This window comes from Haliotis rubra, unplaced genomic scaffold (assembly GCF_003918875.1).
Source record: "Haliotis rubra isolate DU_JTF1 unplaced genomic scaffold, ASM391887v1 Scf789, whole genome shotgun sequence".
In the NCBI taxonomy this organism is placed as follows: Eukaryota; Metazoa; Mollusca; class Gastropoda; order Lepetellida; family Haliotidae; genus Haliotis; species Haliotis rubra.
Window position 1 is genome coordinate 89,236 of NW_025767511.1, and position 18,961 is coordinate 108,196.

The window sequence follows — 18,961 nt, forward strand, 5'->3', positions numbered from 1 at the left end:
AATTTTTTACAAAAATTGGCAAAAGGGTCTAAAAGGGTCTTCACTTCACTGGTGAATAGTGACATATTAATAGATTATAAACAAAACTGTCTCCAGAGCATAATTTAGAAGCAGTCCCCAAATGAAAATATAGCTTTGTGTATTGTGTCAGTAAATTAGCACTATGTGTCATTACAATAGTTCAGGCACGATAATATTGATGACACAATTTTAATATCAATAATCGGGGGGTAGGGTAGCATGGTTAAAGCGTTCGCTCGTCACGCCGAAGACCCGGGTTCGATTCACCACGTGTACAATGTGTGCATCCCATTCCTGGTGTCCCCAGCCATGATATTGCTCGAATATTGCTGGAAGCGGTGTAAAACCACACTCACTCACTCACATTGATAATCATTGATAATTCTTCCCTTTGACGCTATTTCCGATTATTGATCTGTATAGCCAGCCCTAACCTTGTGTTTCAGGTCAAGATGCCAAGACAAGATGGGAGACTGTCTTGGGATGAATTAGTTATCATAATTGCTGGCTTCATCTGCCAGCAGTTTGAGGATATATTCCTTAGACTACGCCTTCATGCCCGTCAGCTGGTCCTCCATCATCTTTATGGTGTCAACGAAACCAGTCAGGAGATCCATCTGAGCAGATCTCGCATGGTTCCTCAACAGTGCACAGGTAGGTGAATTATATTTCTAGAACCGAAATAATGGCCAAATTTGATATTCTTTTTCATGTATAAAGAGGCCCAGATAAGCTGCGTATCCGGGTAAAATACGCATAGAAAATTTCCAATTACACATTGAAAAATAATTGTTCCGTACCAATTACGCATTTAAAATGTTAGATACTCAAAAAGTTTAAAACATATGCGTACGGAATATATTTATAAAAATCGCTCGCGTAATGAAAAGACATCGATTGCTATCAAGTTGTACTGTTAGTATTGGACAAGTGTTGTACTGCTAGTATAGGACAAGTGTTGTACTGCTAGTATAGGACAAGTGTTGTACTGCTAGTAAGGGACAAGTGTTGTACTGTCAGTATAGGACAAGTGTTGTACTGCTAGTAAGGGACAAGTGTTGTACTGCTAGTATAGGACAAGTGTTGTACTGCTAGTATAGGACAAGTGTTGTACTGCTAGTATAGGACAAGTGTTGTACTGCTAGTAAGGGACAAGTGTTGTACTGCTAGTATAGGACAAGTGTTGTACTGCTAGTATAGGACAAGTGTTGTACTGCTAGTAAGGGACAAGTGTTGTACTGTCAGTATAGGACAAGTGTTGTACTGTTAGTATAGGTCAAGTGTTGTACTGTCAGTATAGGACAAGTGTTGTACTGTCAGTATAGGACAAGTGTTGTACTGTCAGTATAGGACAAGTGTTGTACTGCTAGTATAGGACAAGTGTTGTACTGCTAGTATAGGACAAGTGTTGTACTGTCAGTATAGGACAAGTGTTGTACTGTCAGTATAGGACAAGTGTTGTACTGTCAGTATAGGACAAGTGTTGTACTGTCAGTATAGGACAAGTGTTGTACTGTCAGTATAGGACAAGTGTAGTACTGTTAGTATAGGACAAGTGTTGTCCTGTCAGTATAGGACAAGTGTTGTACTGTTAGTATAGGACAAGTGTTGTACAGTCAGTATAGGACAAGTGTTGTACTGTCAGTATAGGACTGGTGTTGTACTGTCAGTATAGGACAAGTGTTGTACTGATAGAATAGGATGAGTGTAGATTTATGAAATCATTTCCATTATATTTAAGTTGGTTTTGCTTAGGTATGACATAAGGCAGTACATACCTGCTTAGTAAACTTACTCAATTACATATACTTAGGTGAGTAAAATCACTGAAAGACCCACATATTTCAAAGCAGTGGGTAACGGAAAATGAAATACCCACACAACATTCATAGGACCCACTCCATAAACAAATACAGTGGGTACAGTACTCACATGAGCTAAATCTTATCTGGAGCTCTGTATATTCCTCCTTAGTGTAGTTATAAGCATTTAAATACCCATTTAAATTCCCTATGACAGTTGTAACAATCTTTGAATAAAATACTTACAAATTTACAAAACCAAAAACTACGGTTTTGTCTTGTGAGACCACCCCTAAAAGGCCCCACGGACCCCTACAGCCAAGAGCAGGTAACTCTAGACTATAACCTTGTCCCTCACTTTCCATACTGAACGTAATCAGACAGAAAGTTGGGAGGTGGGTGGCTGTGGCCGTACCCCAAGGAGGAATATATTCAAAGAATCTGCAGCCTCTACAGGTTTGTTTGATTCTTTGTTATATATTCCTCCTTGGGGTTCTTATAAGCAGAGAAGATAACCCCTCTCTGTTCTCTCCCCACGCCAGTTTTGCCACTGTTTGCAACAGGAGACGTTCCCAGTAGTGACGTTGGGTGAATACGAGTGGCCTGGCAGGACGCTGACAAAACAGGTTCCTGGCTTGGAGACATCGCCGAATGGAGTCGGTCACTGACTGCTCCCTGGTGGTTTCCTGTGGTCACCCCAGCTGTTTCTGTGGCCCTTGCGAATCGGTCTTGCAGGTGTTGATGGACGCTATGACTGTCCTGGCGACGTGTTGTTACATGGGGTCGACAGGCTATATGACCACGATTCAAGTTTTCCTCAAACTTGACTTCCGGTGTATATTTAAGAAATATAGTTCCAAATATTTCATTGATACTTAAATGTCATTTCCAATATTACAACGTTTCTTTTGCCTTTATGTATATATTTCCAAGCACGTTTTTCAAATCAAAATATGCCTCCTATTGTAATAGAGATGGGTTTTTAATCCACAAGAACTTGTCCAAGATGAGTTGAGATTGTATAATAGTTTTAAGAACATGATAAATTTGTCCAGAACTAATATGCCTCCATTGTTGTAAAATGTTTTTTATCCACAAGAACTTGCCCTTGTCCTGTTGAATATATGATGGCACATCTATTTCAGACACTGATGTGACAACACCACTGTTGGACCGACTGATGTGGCAGGAGCATACAGACCTGTTGAGGAGAACTCATCTCCAGATGCAGATTCCTCGGATCCTGCTGCAGCAACAGCAAGGTATGAACATCCATAGATACATAGATACATAGATACAGAGTCAACCTGTGAAGATCCAGGTTAAAATTGGTCTTCGTAAGATATGCTTGTCGTAAGAGGCGAGTAACGGGAACTGATGGTCAGGCTTGCCGATTTGGTTGGCACGTCATCATGTCACTTTCGTAGATCAATGCTCGTGCTGTTGATGGACCCGTGAAGATCTGGATTAGAATTGGTCTTCAGCAACCCATGCTTGTCGTAAGAGGCAACTATTGGGGACCGGGTGGTCAGACTCGCTGACTTGGTTAACAATTACGCAGATATTTATGTGAAAACTGAATTCCTAGGTATGCTTGAATTTTTGTAAATACTCAATAAATTTGATCTTAGTTCTTACATGCATAGACACAAAAATGTCAAATCTTGGCTTGCGTAGCGTTGGAGAGATAAAATGAGGAAAACTGAGAGGTTCTATTCCAAAACCCAAAAAGTTGTCTGTAGCTCTGTCTTTCTTGGTTCAGGATCTCCCATCTCACTGGAGCTCCTTTTCAATATATATAGAACGTGTTGGAGATGTGTTTATATTAAAGTAATGTATTTTCAGTGACTAAGCACTAGTCTCGCAATATGGCTACCAAGGATGTACCTTGGTCTGTCTACGAGACACTTAGCAATGACTTTTGAGGTTCTCAAGACTAATGCTTTGTCTCTGAATATATGAAATTTTGATAGTAACAAATAAACACATTAAATTGAAAAGGAGCCCCAGTGAGATGGGAAATTCAGATCCTGATGAAATCCAGTCTTGCTTCATTTAGGGCTTTAGCATTGCAGGGAGGGCTGGGCAGTAGGGAAAATAATGTGGTTCAGGGACTGAGACAGACTACATTGCGGGGAGGGCTGGGCAGTAGGGAAAATAATGTGGTTCAGGGACTATGAGACAGACTACATTGCAGGGAGGGCTGGGCAGTAGGGAAAATAATGTGGTTCAGGGACTATGAGACAGACTACATTGCAGGGAGGGCTGGGCAGTAGGGAAAATAATGTGGTTCAGGGACTGTGAGACAGACTACATTGCAGGGAGGGCTAGGCAGTAGGGAAAATAATGTGGTTCAGGGACTATGAGACAGACTACATTGCAGGGAGGGCTAGGCAGTAGGGAAAATAATGTGGTTCAGGGACTGTGAGACAGACTACATTGCAGGGAGGGCTAGGCAGTAGGGAAAATAATGTGGTTCAGGGACTGTGAGACAGACTACATTGCAGGGAGGGCTGGGCAGTAGGGGAAATAATGTGGTTCAGGGACTGTGAGACAGACTACATTGCAGGGAGGGCTGGGCAGTAGGGAAAATAATGTGGTTCAGGGACTGTGAGACAGACTACATTGCAGGGAGGGCTGGGCAGTAGGGAAAATAATGTGGTTCAGGGACTGTGAGACAGACTACATTGCAGGGAGGGCTGGGCAGTAGGGAAAATAATGTGGTTCAGGGACTGTGAGACAGACTACATTGCAGGGAGGGCTGGGCAGTAGGGAAAATAATGTGGTTCAGGGACTGTGAGACAGACTACATTGCAGGGAGGGCTGGGCAGTAGGGAAAATAATGTGGTTCAGGGACTGTGAGACAGACTACATTGCAGGGAGGGCTGGGTAGTAGGGAAAATAATGTGGTTCAGGGACTGTGAGACAGACTACATTGCAGGGAGGGCTGGGCAGTAGGAAAAATAATGTGGTTCAGGGACTGTGAGACAGACTACATTGCAGGGAGGGCTGGGTAGTAGGGAAAATAATGTGGTTCAGGGACTGTGAGACAGACTACATTGCAGGGAGGGCTGGGCAGTAGGAAAAATAATGTGGTTCAGGGACTGTGAGACAGACTACATTGCAGGGAGGGCTGGGCAGTAGGGGAAATAATGTGGTTCAGGGACTGTGAGACAGACTACATTGCAGGGAGGGCTGGGCAGTAGGGAAAAAAATAATGTGGTTCAGGGACTGTGAGACAGACTACATTGCAGGGAGGGCGTGGGAGTAGGGGAAATAATGTGGTTCAGGGACTATGAGACAGACTACATTGCAGGGAGGGCTGGGCAGTAGGGGAAATAATGTGGTTCAGGGACTATGAGAGAGACTACATTGCAGGGAGGGCTGGGCAGTAGGGGAAATAATGTGGTTCAGGGACTGTGACACAGACTACATTGCAGGGAAGGCTGGGCCGTAGGGGAAATAATGTGGTTCAGGGACTGTGACACAGACTACATTGCAGGGAAGGCTGGGCAGTAGGGGAAATAATGTGGTTCAGGGACTGTGAGACAGACTACATTGCAGGGAGGGCTGGGCAGTAGGAAAAATAATGTGGTTCAGGGACTGTGAGACAGACTACATTGCAGGAGGGCTGGGCAGTAGGGAAATAATGTGGTTCAGGGACTGTGAGACAGACTACATTGCAGGGAGGGCTGGGCAGTAGGGAAAATAATGTGGTTCAGGGACTGTGAGACAGACTACATTGCAGGGAGGGCTGGGCAGTAGGGGAAATAATGTGGTTCAGGGACTATGAGACAGACTACATTGCAGGGAGGGCTGGGCAGTAGGGGAAATAATGTGGTTCAGGGACTATGAGAGAGACTACATTGCAGGGAGGGCTGGGCAGTAGGGGAAATAATGTGGTTCAGGGACTGTGACACAGACTACATTGCAGGGAAGGCTGGGCCGTAGGGGAAATAATGTGGTTCAGGGACTGTGACACAGACTACATTGCAGGGAAGGCTGGGCCGTAGGGGAAATAATGTGGTTTAGGGACTGTGAGACAGACTAGGGGTTCTACTACATCAGAATGTGGCTATCAAGCGGACTACTGTCCTAACAAGAAACAAAATGAGAAGTATTTGTTTAGCTCAGTCATTGTCGATGCAAGATTTCTTGTTTGAAACAAAACAAGTGGTTACACAATACACAATACCATTCAGAAAGTGATCAAATGTAACTCGGTATATTAGGGATTAAACTTTTGGCCATGGGAGCCGAGCCAATTTTAACTTATCTGAGGGTACACAAAGTCCATGGCCTAGACTACCAGTTGTTCGACTTCCATTTCTGTGGAGGCCCGGTGGCTGAGTGGGTTAGATGGCTGACTTTGTGTGCTGGCGATTAGGTGCCTGACTCTGAGGAAGTGGGTTCGAATCCCGGATGGGACCCAACCCAACAAAAGTACAAGAATCTGTACTTTATTGAGAAAGTGTAATCCCAAATATAATATATGTTATAGTTGTGTCTGTTTTCTTCTTCCTGTGAGAGCCTGTTACTTACCACTTCACTGAGTATTAGAACAGCTTGTGACTTTCTCTTGTTAGGGTGTACCGGTTTTCGACGGCTCCATAACTTGGTCTCAGCACAAGAGATGGCTACCCAAACATCTCCGGATCAATTTGGGACCGTGGCTGAAGCACCAGCAGAAGTAACCTGCCCTAAAACTGTGACGTCAGGAACTGCGCCAGCAGAGGAATCACCGGCGCCAGCAGTCGTCAGCCCCAATGCTGTTTCATCTCAGACTGCGACAGCACCTGCAGCTGCAGCCGCAACAACGACTGCTGCTGGAATCGCAGAGGTTCCTGGTGACCAAGCCTCATCCACAAAGGTATTTTACACTCTATGTCAGATAAAACTAATGGACGAAGGATTGGGTTAAATGTGTTCCTTCATATTAGACAGTCCAGACTGAGATGTACAAGGGATGTTCTTTATTACAGTGACTGCAATGTTTTGTTCTGGATACTGACACTGTTATCAAGCATGTTATGATGTTTTGTTAGAGGATGGCAGTAAGATAGCTCATGTGTAGCCAGAAATATGTTCATGTCCTTGGTAAGCAATTAAATTTTTCCTTATCCTGACTCATGCTCTTTTGCTTGTCTTCTTCTTCTTGCGAACATAGTGGAACACTTGTATCTCCTTAATTGAAGCTCCCTTCAATGTAAAATCACTAATTAGCACTCACCAAGAGTTGCCTCCCTTTGCCTCCGAGCGGGAAAAGGTGGCGCCACCCTCTGGCCTCATGCTTCACTCTCTCCTTCTTCGCCCAGTGAGCAGGATGTGAGAGCGCCTGTGTCTCCTTACACACTATATCCTTTGGTTTTTCTTAGTTAGTTACCTCCTATAGGTTACTATAGAGGTATAGCTAGTATCCTTCATTAATATGTATTGATAATTAATCATATTTCTACTGTTTATTCACGTGAGTTCGTGATTGTTCAGCTAGTATTACGTTGATGAAAATCTGTACTGTTTGCAGATTACGTTTTTTATCTGCTGCTTATCCGCATTAATATGCCCTAGCTGTACTGCGACCATGTTCATTTTATTCACGTTGCAGTTGCGGTACTAATTTATCCAATTCTGCCTTTAATAAATATTTACTTTGCGTTTGAGACGCGCAGCAGATAGGTCGCGTATGCAGAGTCTAGCCATGACTGATACACCTGAACCCCTCGCCAGTCTACTGCTGTTGGTTGACCCCCCTCCCGTCTGGTGTTCCGCTAGAGTGGTGGAGAGGCGTGGGACGTAGTCCGCCGTCTCCAAGAAGCGTCCTGTTTTCCCAGACATCCCATCGTCGCAGCCGAAGACTAGAGGGCTTCTACTTCATCTCAACGCAGACTCCGCACCCCCAGGGCAGCGTCGACCTCTGAGGGGAAATCAACGAAGTCTACTAGGACTTTCTCAACTGAGATTGTTCCAGCCGCTGAACTGGGCCTCTACGATGATCAGCCAATCAGCATCCCCGATCTACGCCACAAGAGACGACCGGTGTCGGCAACAGTGACGTCAGCACAGATCGCCATGCAGCCTGATGTGTCTACACCGATGTCGGACGATCTTCCTGAGGGCCCCGTCGCTAACATCGCAGAGAGGGCACCGACTAGATCGTCTTCCTGAGGGCCCCGTCGCTAACATCGCAGAGAGGGCACCGACTAGATCGTCTTCCTTAGGGCCCCGTCGCTAACATCGCAGAGAGGGCACCGACTAGATCGTCGCAGACCGTCCCAGACGACCTGATGCGGCAAATCATGAAGATCAGCCCAGGACCTGAGCCTTTGCGAAGGCTCCAATGTAGACGACATCCTAGAGGGACCCCCTGTCAACGTAGCGGCCACGACGAAGCCACCTTCGCGAAGGAAGTCACAGACCACCTCGACGAAGGACCCAGATGTACAGCCTTCGCGAAGGCCTTCGCGAAGGCTTGATAGATCATCACCTACCTCGGCTTCATCCTTAGATTCGGACACGGACCACCAGACTTCACGAAAGCCTTCGCGAAGGTCAAGTCGCCGTTCCTCAGGACCGGACGCAGAGGAAGCTTCGCGAAGGCCTTCGCGAAGGGCACCTTTATCAGGCTCCAAATCATCTTCGCCCAGAAGGACATCGAGGGATTCCACATGAGATTCGCGTAGCTATCAACATTCACTTCACAGATCTCCGCGAAGGTCAACCCATAGACGCAGATCGTCAGGACGTTCACCAAGACGATCCCCTCGCCATTCTCCATGCCGATCACCTCGCCGTTCACCGCGCCGATCTCCTCGTACATCACCACGTCGATCTCCTCGCAGGTCACCACACAAGTCTTCACAGACACCCGGTACAGTGGTAGAAGCACACAGTCCACCATCTGAAGAGCATCAACCTCTCATCAGCGATCCCGTGGTAGAAGATGATGGAGGCATCAATTTCTCAGACGCTGAGATACGTTTGGATGGTTAACAACCTAGACCTTTCTTCACCTTCCAAGAGTGGTAACTCGGCGCATACTTGCCTGATGAAGGAGGACGATGCAGACGCCATCACCTTACCTCCGATCGACCCGATTGCTGCGGTGCCACAGAATTTGGACACAGCCTGCCATAAAGCCACGAAAGTTCAAACGCCACACCATGACGAGGCGTATGTTCTTTGGCCTTAATAGATCCAGCAAGAACCACACCCTGTAGAACACAGAGGTCGTTCGTGAAGCAAGCGCTCATATATTGATCGGACTCTAGACACTTCGCTAAGGAAGTCCCAGGCCGCCTCCGCGAAGGAGCTAGAGCCTCACCAGTTACAAGGGACGTCGCGGAGGAGTAGCGCTTCGCCGACCCCACACCCTGTTGAACACAGAGGTCATTCGCGAAGCAAGCGCTCATATATATATACTGATCGGGCTCCGACTCGATACCTTCGCGAAGGTCGCGAAGGCTAAGTGGCTCCAAGTCTACTTCACCCAGAAGATCTAGAAGGGTTACTTCGAGAGCTTCGCGAAGTCTCCGGCGTTCACCGAGGAAGTCTCCTCCAAGGTCTCCATATACTAGCCACTCGTCATATATAGCCACTCGTCAGTCCGTTCAAGACATTGCATAAGTTGTCTATCAACTGTATGCCATATGCCGTCTATAAGCCTACGCGAAGACAATTGCACAGGCTATTTACAACACAGAACGTCGCTGTATTAATTAGTCAACGACGTTTCATAGATCTTCACAGGAATCAACTTTTCCGTATAGATTGCTAGATATGCAATCCCGGACTACGATACGATTATCTACATGCGTGACCATTACGCAGATCTGCAGACAATTCAATATCGAAATTGAACAGCAGCCTTGTTACAGCGAGTATAACTCATAATCGTCAACGTTTTCTGAGAAGAAATATGTACAACAAGTTCAGCTTTAATTCTACAATTATGACGATACATTCATGTATACAGTCTACAAGCTGATAACTGGCAAGTTATTGTACCTTTATATAAGGAAGTCGGAATTATATTCAAGACTGAAGTTACTTTCACGACAGCCAGGAAAATAACCTACCCAGCATTAATATTACAGAGCGAGGTATTTCGCGCCAGAGGTTTCGCGCGTTTACCATTAACCCTCGAAACACGTGGTCACTCGGGTAACTTCGGGAAGCTACGGTGAAGACTGACGATTATTCTAATATCAACGACGGCACGATATTATACAAGGTTCTTTTCCTGCTACACCGGTGACATCACAGCGCGCGGGTATTCTACAGAATCAAAATGCCTTGTTCTGATTGGACCGCGATGGACAACGCCCTACGCAGAGGTCGATCTTAGTTCACAGTTCAAGATGGTTAGTAAACCTACTTAAGCTTTCTGATTGGAGTTTCACGCTCCAACTTGGGGATCTGTACATAGTGCTCCAACACCTCACAAGTGAGGTTTATGAACACGCTTTGATAATATACTTGGACTCCATGATACGATGATTCTATCACGATGGCCAGTAAGAGCACTGTATATATATCTCCACCGAACCAAACAGGGGGAAAAATGCAACAGATTATTTCCTCTATCATCAAGTTACGCAGACTGAAGTCTCACGTACTACTATCTCCTTTTGGATCAGAACTGTCATACTACGTGCCTACAAGATTGCAGGACCCGACCCTCCATGAGCTTCTAATACTCATGATATTAGAACGCTAACTTCTACTATTGATCTACACAAGTACTATTGGAATTATGGAGGGTTTATTTCTGGAGATCCGATATGGTGGTTGCCAACCATTATCTGAGAGATATCACCACCGAGGGCGCCCTCAGGTATCCACCAATTCGGTCCCATGGTCCTCGCACAACAGTTGACAGTTCCTCGGAGGAGATAAGTCTATCTTACAGATTTCTACTTATCTTATAACAGTACTAAATACCTACATGCTATATATAACAGTACTATGGTTATTATATCATACAATATATAAGTTAACAACTCTACGGAGGTTGTTATTATATATTTACCTTAAGTTAATCATATCTTAAGCATAGTACTATGGTTACATTATAAATGCATTAGCTAACAAACTCTACAGAGTTTTGGGCTATTATATACGTAGCTTAAGTTAATTATATCTTAAGCACAGTACTATACTCATATTGTAAAAATATATTAGCTAACAAACTCTACGGAGTTTTTGCTATTATATAGGTAGCCTAAGCTTATTCATATCCTAAGCTCAGTACTATGTTTATATCATATAAGTATATTAGCTAACAAACTCTAAAGAGTTTTTTGCTATTATATATTTGGCTTAAGTTTCATCATATCTTAAGCATTATGGTTACATTATAACATGTATTAGCTAACAAACTCTACGGAGTTTTTGCTATTATATATGTAGCTTAAGCTTATTCATATCTTAAGCTCAGTACTATGTTTATATCATATAGGTATATTAGCTAACAAACTCTAAAGAGTTTTTGCTATTATATATTTGGCATAAGTTTCATCATATCTTAAGTTTTATGGTAACATCATAACATGTATTAGCTAACAAACTCTACGGAGTTTTTGCTATTATATATGTAGCTTAAGGTTTCCTTCATATCTTAAGCTCAATACTATGTTTATATCATTTAAGTATATTAGCTAACAAACTCTAAAGGGTTTTTTACTATTATATATTTAGCTTAAGTTTCATCATATCTTAAGCATTATGGTTACATTATAAAATGTATTAGCTAACAAACTCTACGGAGTTTTGCTATTATATATATAGCTTAAGTTTAATCATATCTTAAGCTCAGTACTATGTATATATCATAAAAGTATATTAGTTAATAAACTCTAAGGAGTTTTTTGCTATTATATATTTAGCTTAAGTTTAATCATATCTTAAGCTCAGTACTATGGTTACATTATAAATGTATTAGCTAATAAACTCTACAGAGTTTTGGCTATTGTATATATAGCTTAAGTTAATTATATCTTAAGCACAGTACTATACTCATATCGTAAAAATATATTAGCTAACAAACTCTACGGAGTTTTTGCTATTATATATGTAGCTTAAGCTTATTCATATCTTAAGCTCAGCACTATGTTTATATCATATAAGTATATTAGCTAACAAACTCTAAAGAGTTTTGCTATTATATATTTGGCTTAAGTCCCATCATATCTTAAGCATTATGATTACATTATAAAGTATATTAGCTATAAACTCTAAGGAGTTTTGCTATTATATATTTAGCTTAAGTTTAATCATATCTTAAGCTTAGTACTATGTTTATATCATAAAGTATTTTACCTAGCAAACATCTAAGGTGTTTATACTATCATATTAACAAGCTTAAGTCTTTTAGTCTCAAGCATTGTATTAATGTTATATATACTTTATCATAATAAGTAAATTGTAATAACCTTTGTATGGCAGCTGATAAGTTAGCAGCAGGAATTCATCAGTTCAGTGCCTTAATGAAGTTCCCATAGGGTTATTACAATCATCACAGTTCAAATCACTAATTATTAAAATCCAAAGTATTATATATTCCCACCTCCTTTTCCGTAGGATTCTACAAGCAAAAGAGCATGAGTCAGGATAAGGAAAAATATGTAATTTTTAGAGTAAAATTGATATTTTATACTTATCCTGACTCATGAGGTAAGCCCTCCCATCCTCTCCACATAACACTTTGGATTTCCCTGTAAATTCAAGTGTTGGGCTCGTAAAATCAGGAGAGAGTGAAGCATGAGGCCAGAGGGTGGCGCCACCTTTTCCCGCGCGGAGGCAAAGGGAGGCAACTCTTGGTGAGTGCTAATTAGTGATTTTACATTGAAGGGAGCTTCAATTAAGGAGATACAAGTGTTCCACTATGTTCGCAAGAAGAAGAAGACAAGCAAAAGAGCATGAGTCAGGATAAGTATAAAATATCAATTTTACTCTAAAAATTACATTTTTAAATTGGTTAACAGAATTTTGTTTTGTTTGACAATGTCCATTGTTAAAAAGAACATGATATTGTCATGAGGCACATGTCATTTTCTCACCCGACTGCTCAAATGAATTTGTCATAACGAAGGGATGTAACTCTTTATTCATTGGTTGAAACTTTGCGATAAATGCTTACTAAGTAATTCATATTTTGCAATGAAAACTCGCAAATTTGATTTACATTTCATGTTTATTTTTTTGTAAATGAGAGTGAGCAGTATAGAGAAATATCAGAAAAGTATTTTATACTGGATACAGCACACAGGATATACCGTATATGACCGTCTATAAGCCGAATTTTGAGGACCAAAAAAAGCAGTCTGTAGAAGGGGGTCGTCTTATCCATGAGTTACACTTTCGTCAAACTTTTTTCCAGGGGTAAGAAAACAACATCGTATCACTTCGCGTGAACAAACAACAGAAGACGACTGTCAGTAGAGACGTCAAATTTGCAATTAAACATCACTAGACAAGATTAATTACCATTTAAGTTATAAGTTGTTTTTGCTGGGCATTGTTTTATTTGCAGGGATTAAGATTACCGTGCGTATTTGTCTCGTACACAAAGCCGGAAATAGCAATCAGCTGTGCACACGTTTCCCGGCGAACAAGTTCAAACATGCACAATAATATAACGGGACGAATTCTGACGCAGTCAACAGTAAAATATAATACAGAATACCGTTATTTAACCCAAAGAAATATATCCTAGCATTGTGTAATTTTAGTTACAGTTTTTGCTCTATAAATTAATTAAGATTACCGTGCGAATTTGTCTTGTACACAAAGCCGGAAATAGCAATCAGCTGTGCACACGTTTCCCCGCGAACAAGTTCAAACATGCACAATAATATAACGGGATGAATTCTATTGATTGAATACTATTATTTAACCCAAAGAAATATATCCTAGCATTGTGTAATAGTTTTTATGTAAAAAATATATAATCAACACTAAGGTTATAACGGACCATCATGAACGTGGTAAGCACGCGTGACATGGAACAGGCGTAATCAGTTTGTGATTGTTGAATGGGGTAAAATAAGCAAGCCAGTTTGTTGCTACAATAAATATGATATTTAGAGAAGCAAAATATATTATGCATTTTCTGTCAACTACACTTCGTTTCGATCCGTGAGTAGACACAATATATATGACAGTGAATTCTATGAATAATGTGGACCAAAGTTATAATTATTGGTAACTGCCAGTTGTCTGTGGGATGAGTTTGTCGCGTGTTTATTGTTAGTGGACTATTTTTCTTATTGTCATATATATATAGATGAAATATGGACACTTAAATAATATATTTTGAAACAAAAGTTGACTTCAGTTTTTATTTACCGATGGTACTTTTTCTCTTGGGTTCACATTTCCATACTCACCGATTTCACAAAATGGCGTCTCGTTGTTGATGCCGGGATATAAAAAGGAACACAAACACATGTTGCCACAATACACCGGTAATCTTTATTATGTAATATTCTCACCAACACTTACGCTGTATATCCACTTTCCAAATGGCGTCTCGTTGTTGATGCAAAAAGGTAAACAAACACCGGTAATCTTTATTATGTAATATTCTCGTAATGGTGTCTCGTCGTTGATGGAACATACTTACCGGGTACTCTGGTCTCTGCTGGCCGCGACCCATTCGAGGGGGGCCGGCCTATCCATGAGAGATATGATTTTGACACTGATTTTGAGGGTCAAGTTTGGGGGTCGGCTTATCCATGGGATCGGCTTATAGACGGTCATATACGGTATGTCTTTTCTTGTCAAACAATATGCCTCTTATTGAGTGACTTAGCAGTGGGCTGGAGGAGCCAATGAGAAGCTCTTTGTACTACGTTGCTAGCTTGGAGTACTGTTTGTTGCAGACACAGGGCGACTCTGGCTACAGCAGCAGTGGGAGGCAGGATGGAGATGGAGCTGTTTCACGTGAACGTAAGTCATGTTTTAATACTCAATGAATTTTGAAAAGAGAGGTGAAATTGGGTTTAACGTCGTGCTTGAGAATATTTCGCTCATATGACGACGTGCATGCGTGTGTATGTGTATGTGCGGCTGCTTGTACTAGCCCAGACTTAAGCTGGTTTATAGTGCTAGCCCACTGAGATACCATACCGCAGTGAAGCATGAATACCCACTCAGACAAATTATACTGACTCCAAGCAGACCAGGAACACATAGTGACAGTACTTTGTCCAAGTTTACTGCATGTTGCTGTACCCGCAACTAGGTGTACCCATTAATGCCGAGCACCAGGCAGGGACCAACAAGTATCAAATTTTAACGTCTTTTGGTATGACGCGGTCGGGGATCGAACCCGCGACCTTCCGCTCACCGGGCGGACGCTCTAACCACTACACCACGGAGGCGGTCTTTGAAAAGAGGTCAAATATACTTTCCTAGTATTTTCTAGGGGTTGTCCGAGGCATGGTGGCCCAGTGGGTTACATCTCTGACTTTGTGTGCAGGCGATTAGATGCTTCCCTCAGATGAATCGCAAATTGGACTCAATCCAGAGAAAGTACTAGTATCTGTACTTTGCTGAGGAGTGAATGAGTGAGTTTAGTGTAATGCGACTTCGCCACACAATATATTTGATGTTTTTTATCAGAAGTTCTTCACTGTGAACTATCTAATATTAGCTGTGAAAGAAACAGTATCTTGCCACTTGTCCACTTATGCATGTTTGAGATGCATGATGAAGCAACCTCACCTCTTTCATCCTAAGTCCATGGCTATCTTATTATATTTGTAAAACATGGTATTGGATTTGGTACAAAGACACTAGGTACAGGATACTTTGGTACAGGACAAGGCAGACCGAGATAGACCGGGTACATCAATGACTCAAGTGTCTGATCAGGGGAGATAACTCACATCGTATTTTACTCACAGAGCATGTTGCAGAACCTCTGATGATTGGGTCGGAATTGGTCTTTACCAACCCAGGGTTGTTGTAAGAGGCGACTAAAGGGATAATGGGTTGTCAGACTCGCTCACTTGGTTGACATGTCTTTGTATCATAAATGCATAGATCGATGCTCATGATGTCACAACCTCCTCCATGGTGTAGTGGTTAGAGCGTCCCCCCGGAGAGCAGAAGGTCGCAGGTACAATCCCCAAACGCGTCATACCAAAAGACGTTAAAATATGGTACTTGTTGGTCCCTGCCTGGCGCCCGGCATTAATGGGTGCAACAAGGACTGGTCGGCTCGGAGTCAGTATAATGTGTCTGAGTGGGGTATTCATGCTTCACTGCGGCATGGTATCTCAGTGGGCTAGCACTATAAAACCAGCTTAAGTCTGGGCTAGTACAAGCAGCCGCACATACACATACACACGCATGCACGTCATCATATGAGCGAAATATTCTCAAGCACGACGTTAAACCCAATTTCACCTCACCTAATGATGTCAGTCACTGGATTGTCTGGTCGAGACTAAATTATTTACAGACTGACGCCATATAGCTGGAATATTGCTGAGCACAACTGCATGGATTTATCAGTCTCCTTCAAATCAGACCATCACTCTATACCGCTGACCATCACTCTATACCGCTGTCCATCACTCTATACCGCTGTCCATCACTCTATACCGCTGACCATCACTCTATACCGCTGACCATCACTCTATACCGCTGTCCATCACAATCTGCAATATATTTCTGTAATTTCAGCCTTGCCATTTCGCCCCGGTGACACGAACAATGCAGCCCCGAAGAACAGCTCAGACAGGAACCACGCCTCCAGCGGTGATGGAACCACCGCCAACAACTCTGATGATGAAGGCAGAGATGATGAAGAGCATGGATGATGCTGTTTAGCGATTAGTAATGCCTAATAAGACTGAAAGCGTAGTCCCCAGGGGTGTGGAAAATAACAATTCTAGATACAGTCAATCACTGATGTGTCGAACTTTGATGTGTCGAACTTACAGTTGTCTCAATGTGAAAACTTGGTCCTTTCGAATTTCTTTCTTTTGTATTTCTTAAGTAATCGCTTTCCACTGACTCATGCTAGACAACTGTTTTAGAACGAAACGTCACATGATAATATAATAAAGCAGTTATCATCCATAAAGTATCTTACCTTTCTTATAATCATTTTGCAGTTGTATCAGACTGTGTTCATACATTGGTTTCTTCAACTTCGACACATTTGTGTTTGACTGTATAGCTTTGAAAACAGTCTAAGTAAACTTAGGCTCAGTATTATTCATTACACTGCTATACTGAGTCTAACAAAACCTAGTAGAAGGTCGCGTCAGCTAACCTTTTCAATGGACCAATCAGAACACAGCTCACCAAATCGCGAATTTTGACATTCGCACATACCTTTTGAACTTTTACCTTGAAAAAGAGTTGTACCCGAACGATTCCGAATGCTATTTTCCATACGATCGCTTCCGAGTGATGCACATGGAGCACGCCACAACAGTGAGTAAACAATCGCTGAAAATAGCGTTTTGTCAGTATTCAAGGATGTCAGCTTGCGGAAATATTAGCTAATGATAACCATGTCAACAGAAACCCAAAAGCGTATATTCTGCAGGTCATATATAATATCTGTGTTTTACGCGGGTTTTCATTTGTTGTGAGATCAGTGTTGGCGACAGGGGAAGAGAAAATCCATTTTGTAAGTCCCGCCAAACCCTAAATAGTAGCCGTTGTCTGATTGGTTAAATCCGTTCGGTCGTGTCACGTTTGATTGGATGGTCATAGGTCGCTCAAAGGTTACCTGCCGCGACCTTCCACAAGGCTTTGCTAGACTCAGTATAGCAGTGTCACGAATTATACTGAGTCTAAGTTTACTTAGACTGTCATGTAGACATATCCTGAGCCTTGATGGGAGAATCAATTATTCGTGGTTGAAAAAGCCATGGATATACTAGTATCAGTCAGTATTAAAACAACAATTAATGAAAGACTGATAGTTTTTATAAAATAGGTTTTTGGGTAAGTGATCCGATTTACACTTGTAGTATTGATGTTTCCACACTCCTGGTCTATCTTTAATGGTTAGGCATACTCATTGTCTCTAGACTTCTTAAGTTTTTGTTAGGCAAGTAGTTTACAAAAATAATGTCCAATTCCAGTCAGACAGAAGTTGTTTCCTCCTTAGAAAATTTCAAAAGGAATTCCTCAGTTTGTTGCAACTTTGTGAATTGTCGTTTTTGAGAAGTCGAAGGGAACTGTTGAAAGGCAGGATCTTCCAAAACAATAACATCTTCAGGTTTTCCATGGGACGAAATCTATCAGGGGATGTAGTGTTTAAGTCAAGGTCATGAACTTTTGACCTTGAAAATGAATAGTAGGGCTGGTTATTGATATTGATCATAGAGATCGACAATCCTTAACGGAACATCGACCCATTGTCTTGAACTTTGAGCAAAAATGCCAAAACCGTCTGAAAGTAATCATCGAATTTCACATAACTGTGACTGGGGACATATTTAGGCTTATATTACTAATTACTAAAATAATCATTTTTCCCATTGATGATAATTTCGATTACCGGAACCAATCATTTCAGCCCGCCATAATGAATAATATCTTCATCATAGGGTCAGGATGGGTTGAATCAAAAAGCAGTCTGCGCCATCAACTGGAAAGCTGTTATGAAATGTCAGCTGCTCCCTTCAGTAAAAGTGTTATGCGCCATGACACTTTTTTATGTTTTTGACAGACTTAGTTTCTGGGTTTATGAATTTGTTAAAAACGTTGATAATATGGGGCATCTCAGATTATTTGTTTGCTATGTGAATATGGGAAAACAAATACTTCAATGAAATTTACTTTACTAAAATTACTATTTTTATACATTTTATAAAAAAATTAATGCAGTTTATATTTAATACATAATATATAAGTTCAGATAATATTTTTTTAAACAATTTACAAACAATTTATATTATATTATTATCGATTGTACATGCAGAGCCTATTTTCTACACTCTTAAGTCATGAAAATAAACTTAATGGTTGTGATAGAGCTTGACTCCTATGATAATATTTTGAGAGTCTTTTAGAAAATTGTTGCGTCAAATATGCAGGAATCACTCGTCAAGTAAAACCCTGAATACAGTAAAAAATCAGCAGCTGACCTTTTGACATTGTTGATTTAT

General features: G+C 41.8%; 1 protein-coding gene across 1 annotated transcript; it reads left to right on the plus strand.

The window, feature by feature from the left end:
- The first annotated feature begins 471 nt into the window (after positions 1-471).
- On the plus strand, positions 472-17,050 carry LOC124261104. Its single transcript, XM_046695422.1, has 5 exons — positions 472-675; positions 2,969-3,085; positions 6,410-6,693; positions 14,705-14,771; positions 16,515-17,050. The coding sequence occupies exons 1-5, from the start codon at positions 474-476 to the stop codon at positions 16,649-16,651; spliced, it is 807 nt and encodes a 268-aa protein (XP_046551378.1). The 5' UTR covers positions 472-473; the 3' UTR covers positions 16,652-17,050.
- The last annotated feature ends 1,911 nt before the right edge of the window (positions 17,051-18,961 follow it).

Coding starts and splice junctions, on each gene's coding strand:
- LOC124261104 (XM_046695422.1), top strand. CDS start 474: ATGCCAAGACAAGATGGGAGACTGTCTTGGGATGAATTAGTTATCATA. Junction 676..2,968: donor GGTTCCTCAACAGTGCACAG/GTAGGTGAATTA, acceptor CATCTATTTCAG/ACACTGATGTGACAACACCA. Junction 6,694..14,704: donor ACCAAGCCTCATCCACAAAG/GTATTTTACACT, acceptor TGTTTGTTGCAG/ACACAGGGCGACTCTGGCTA.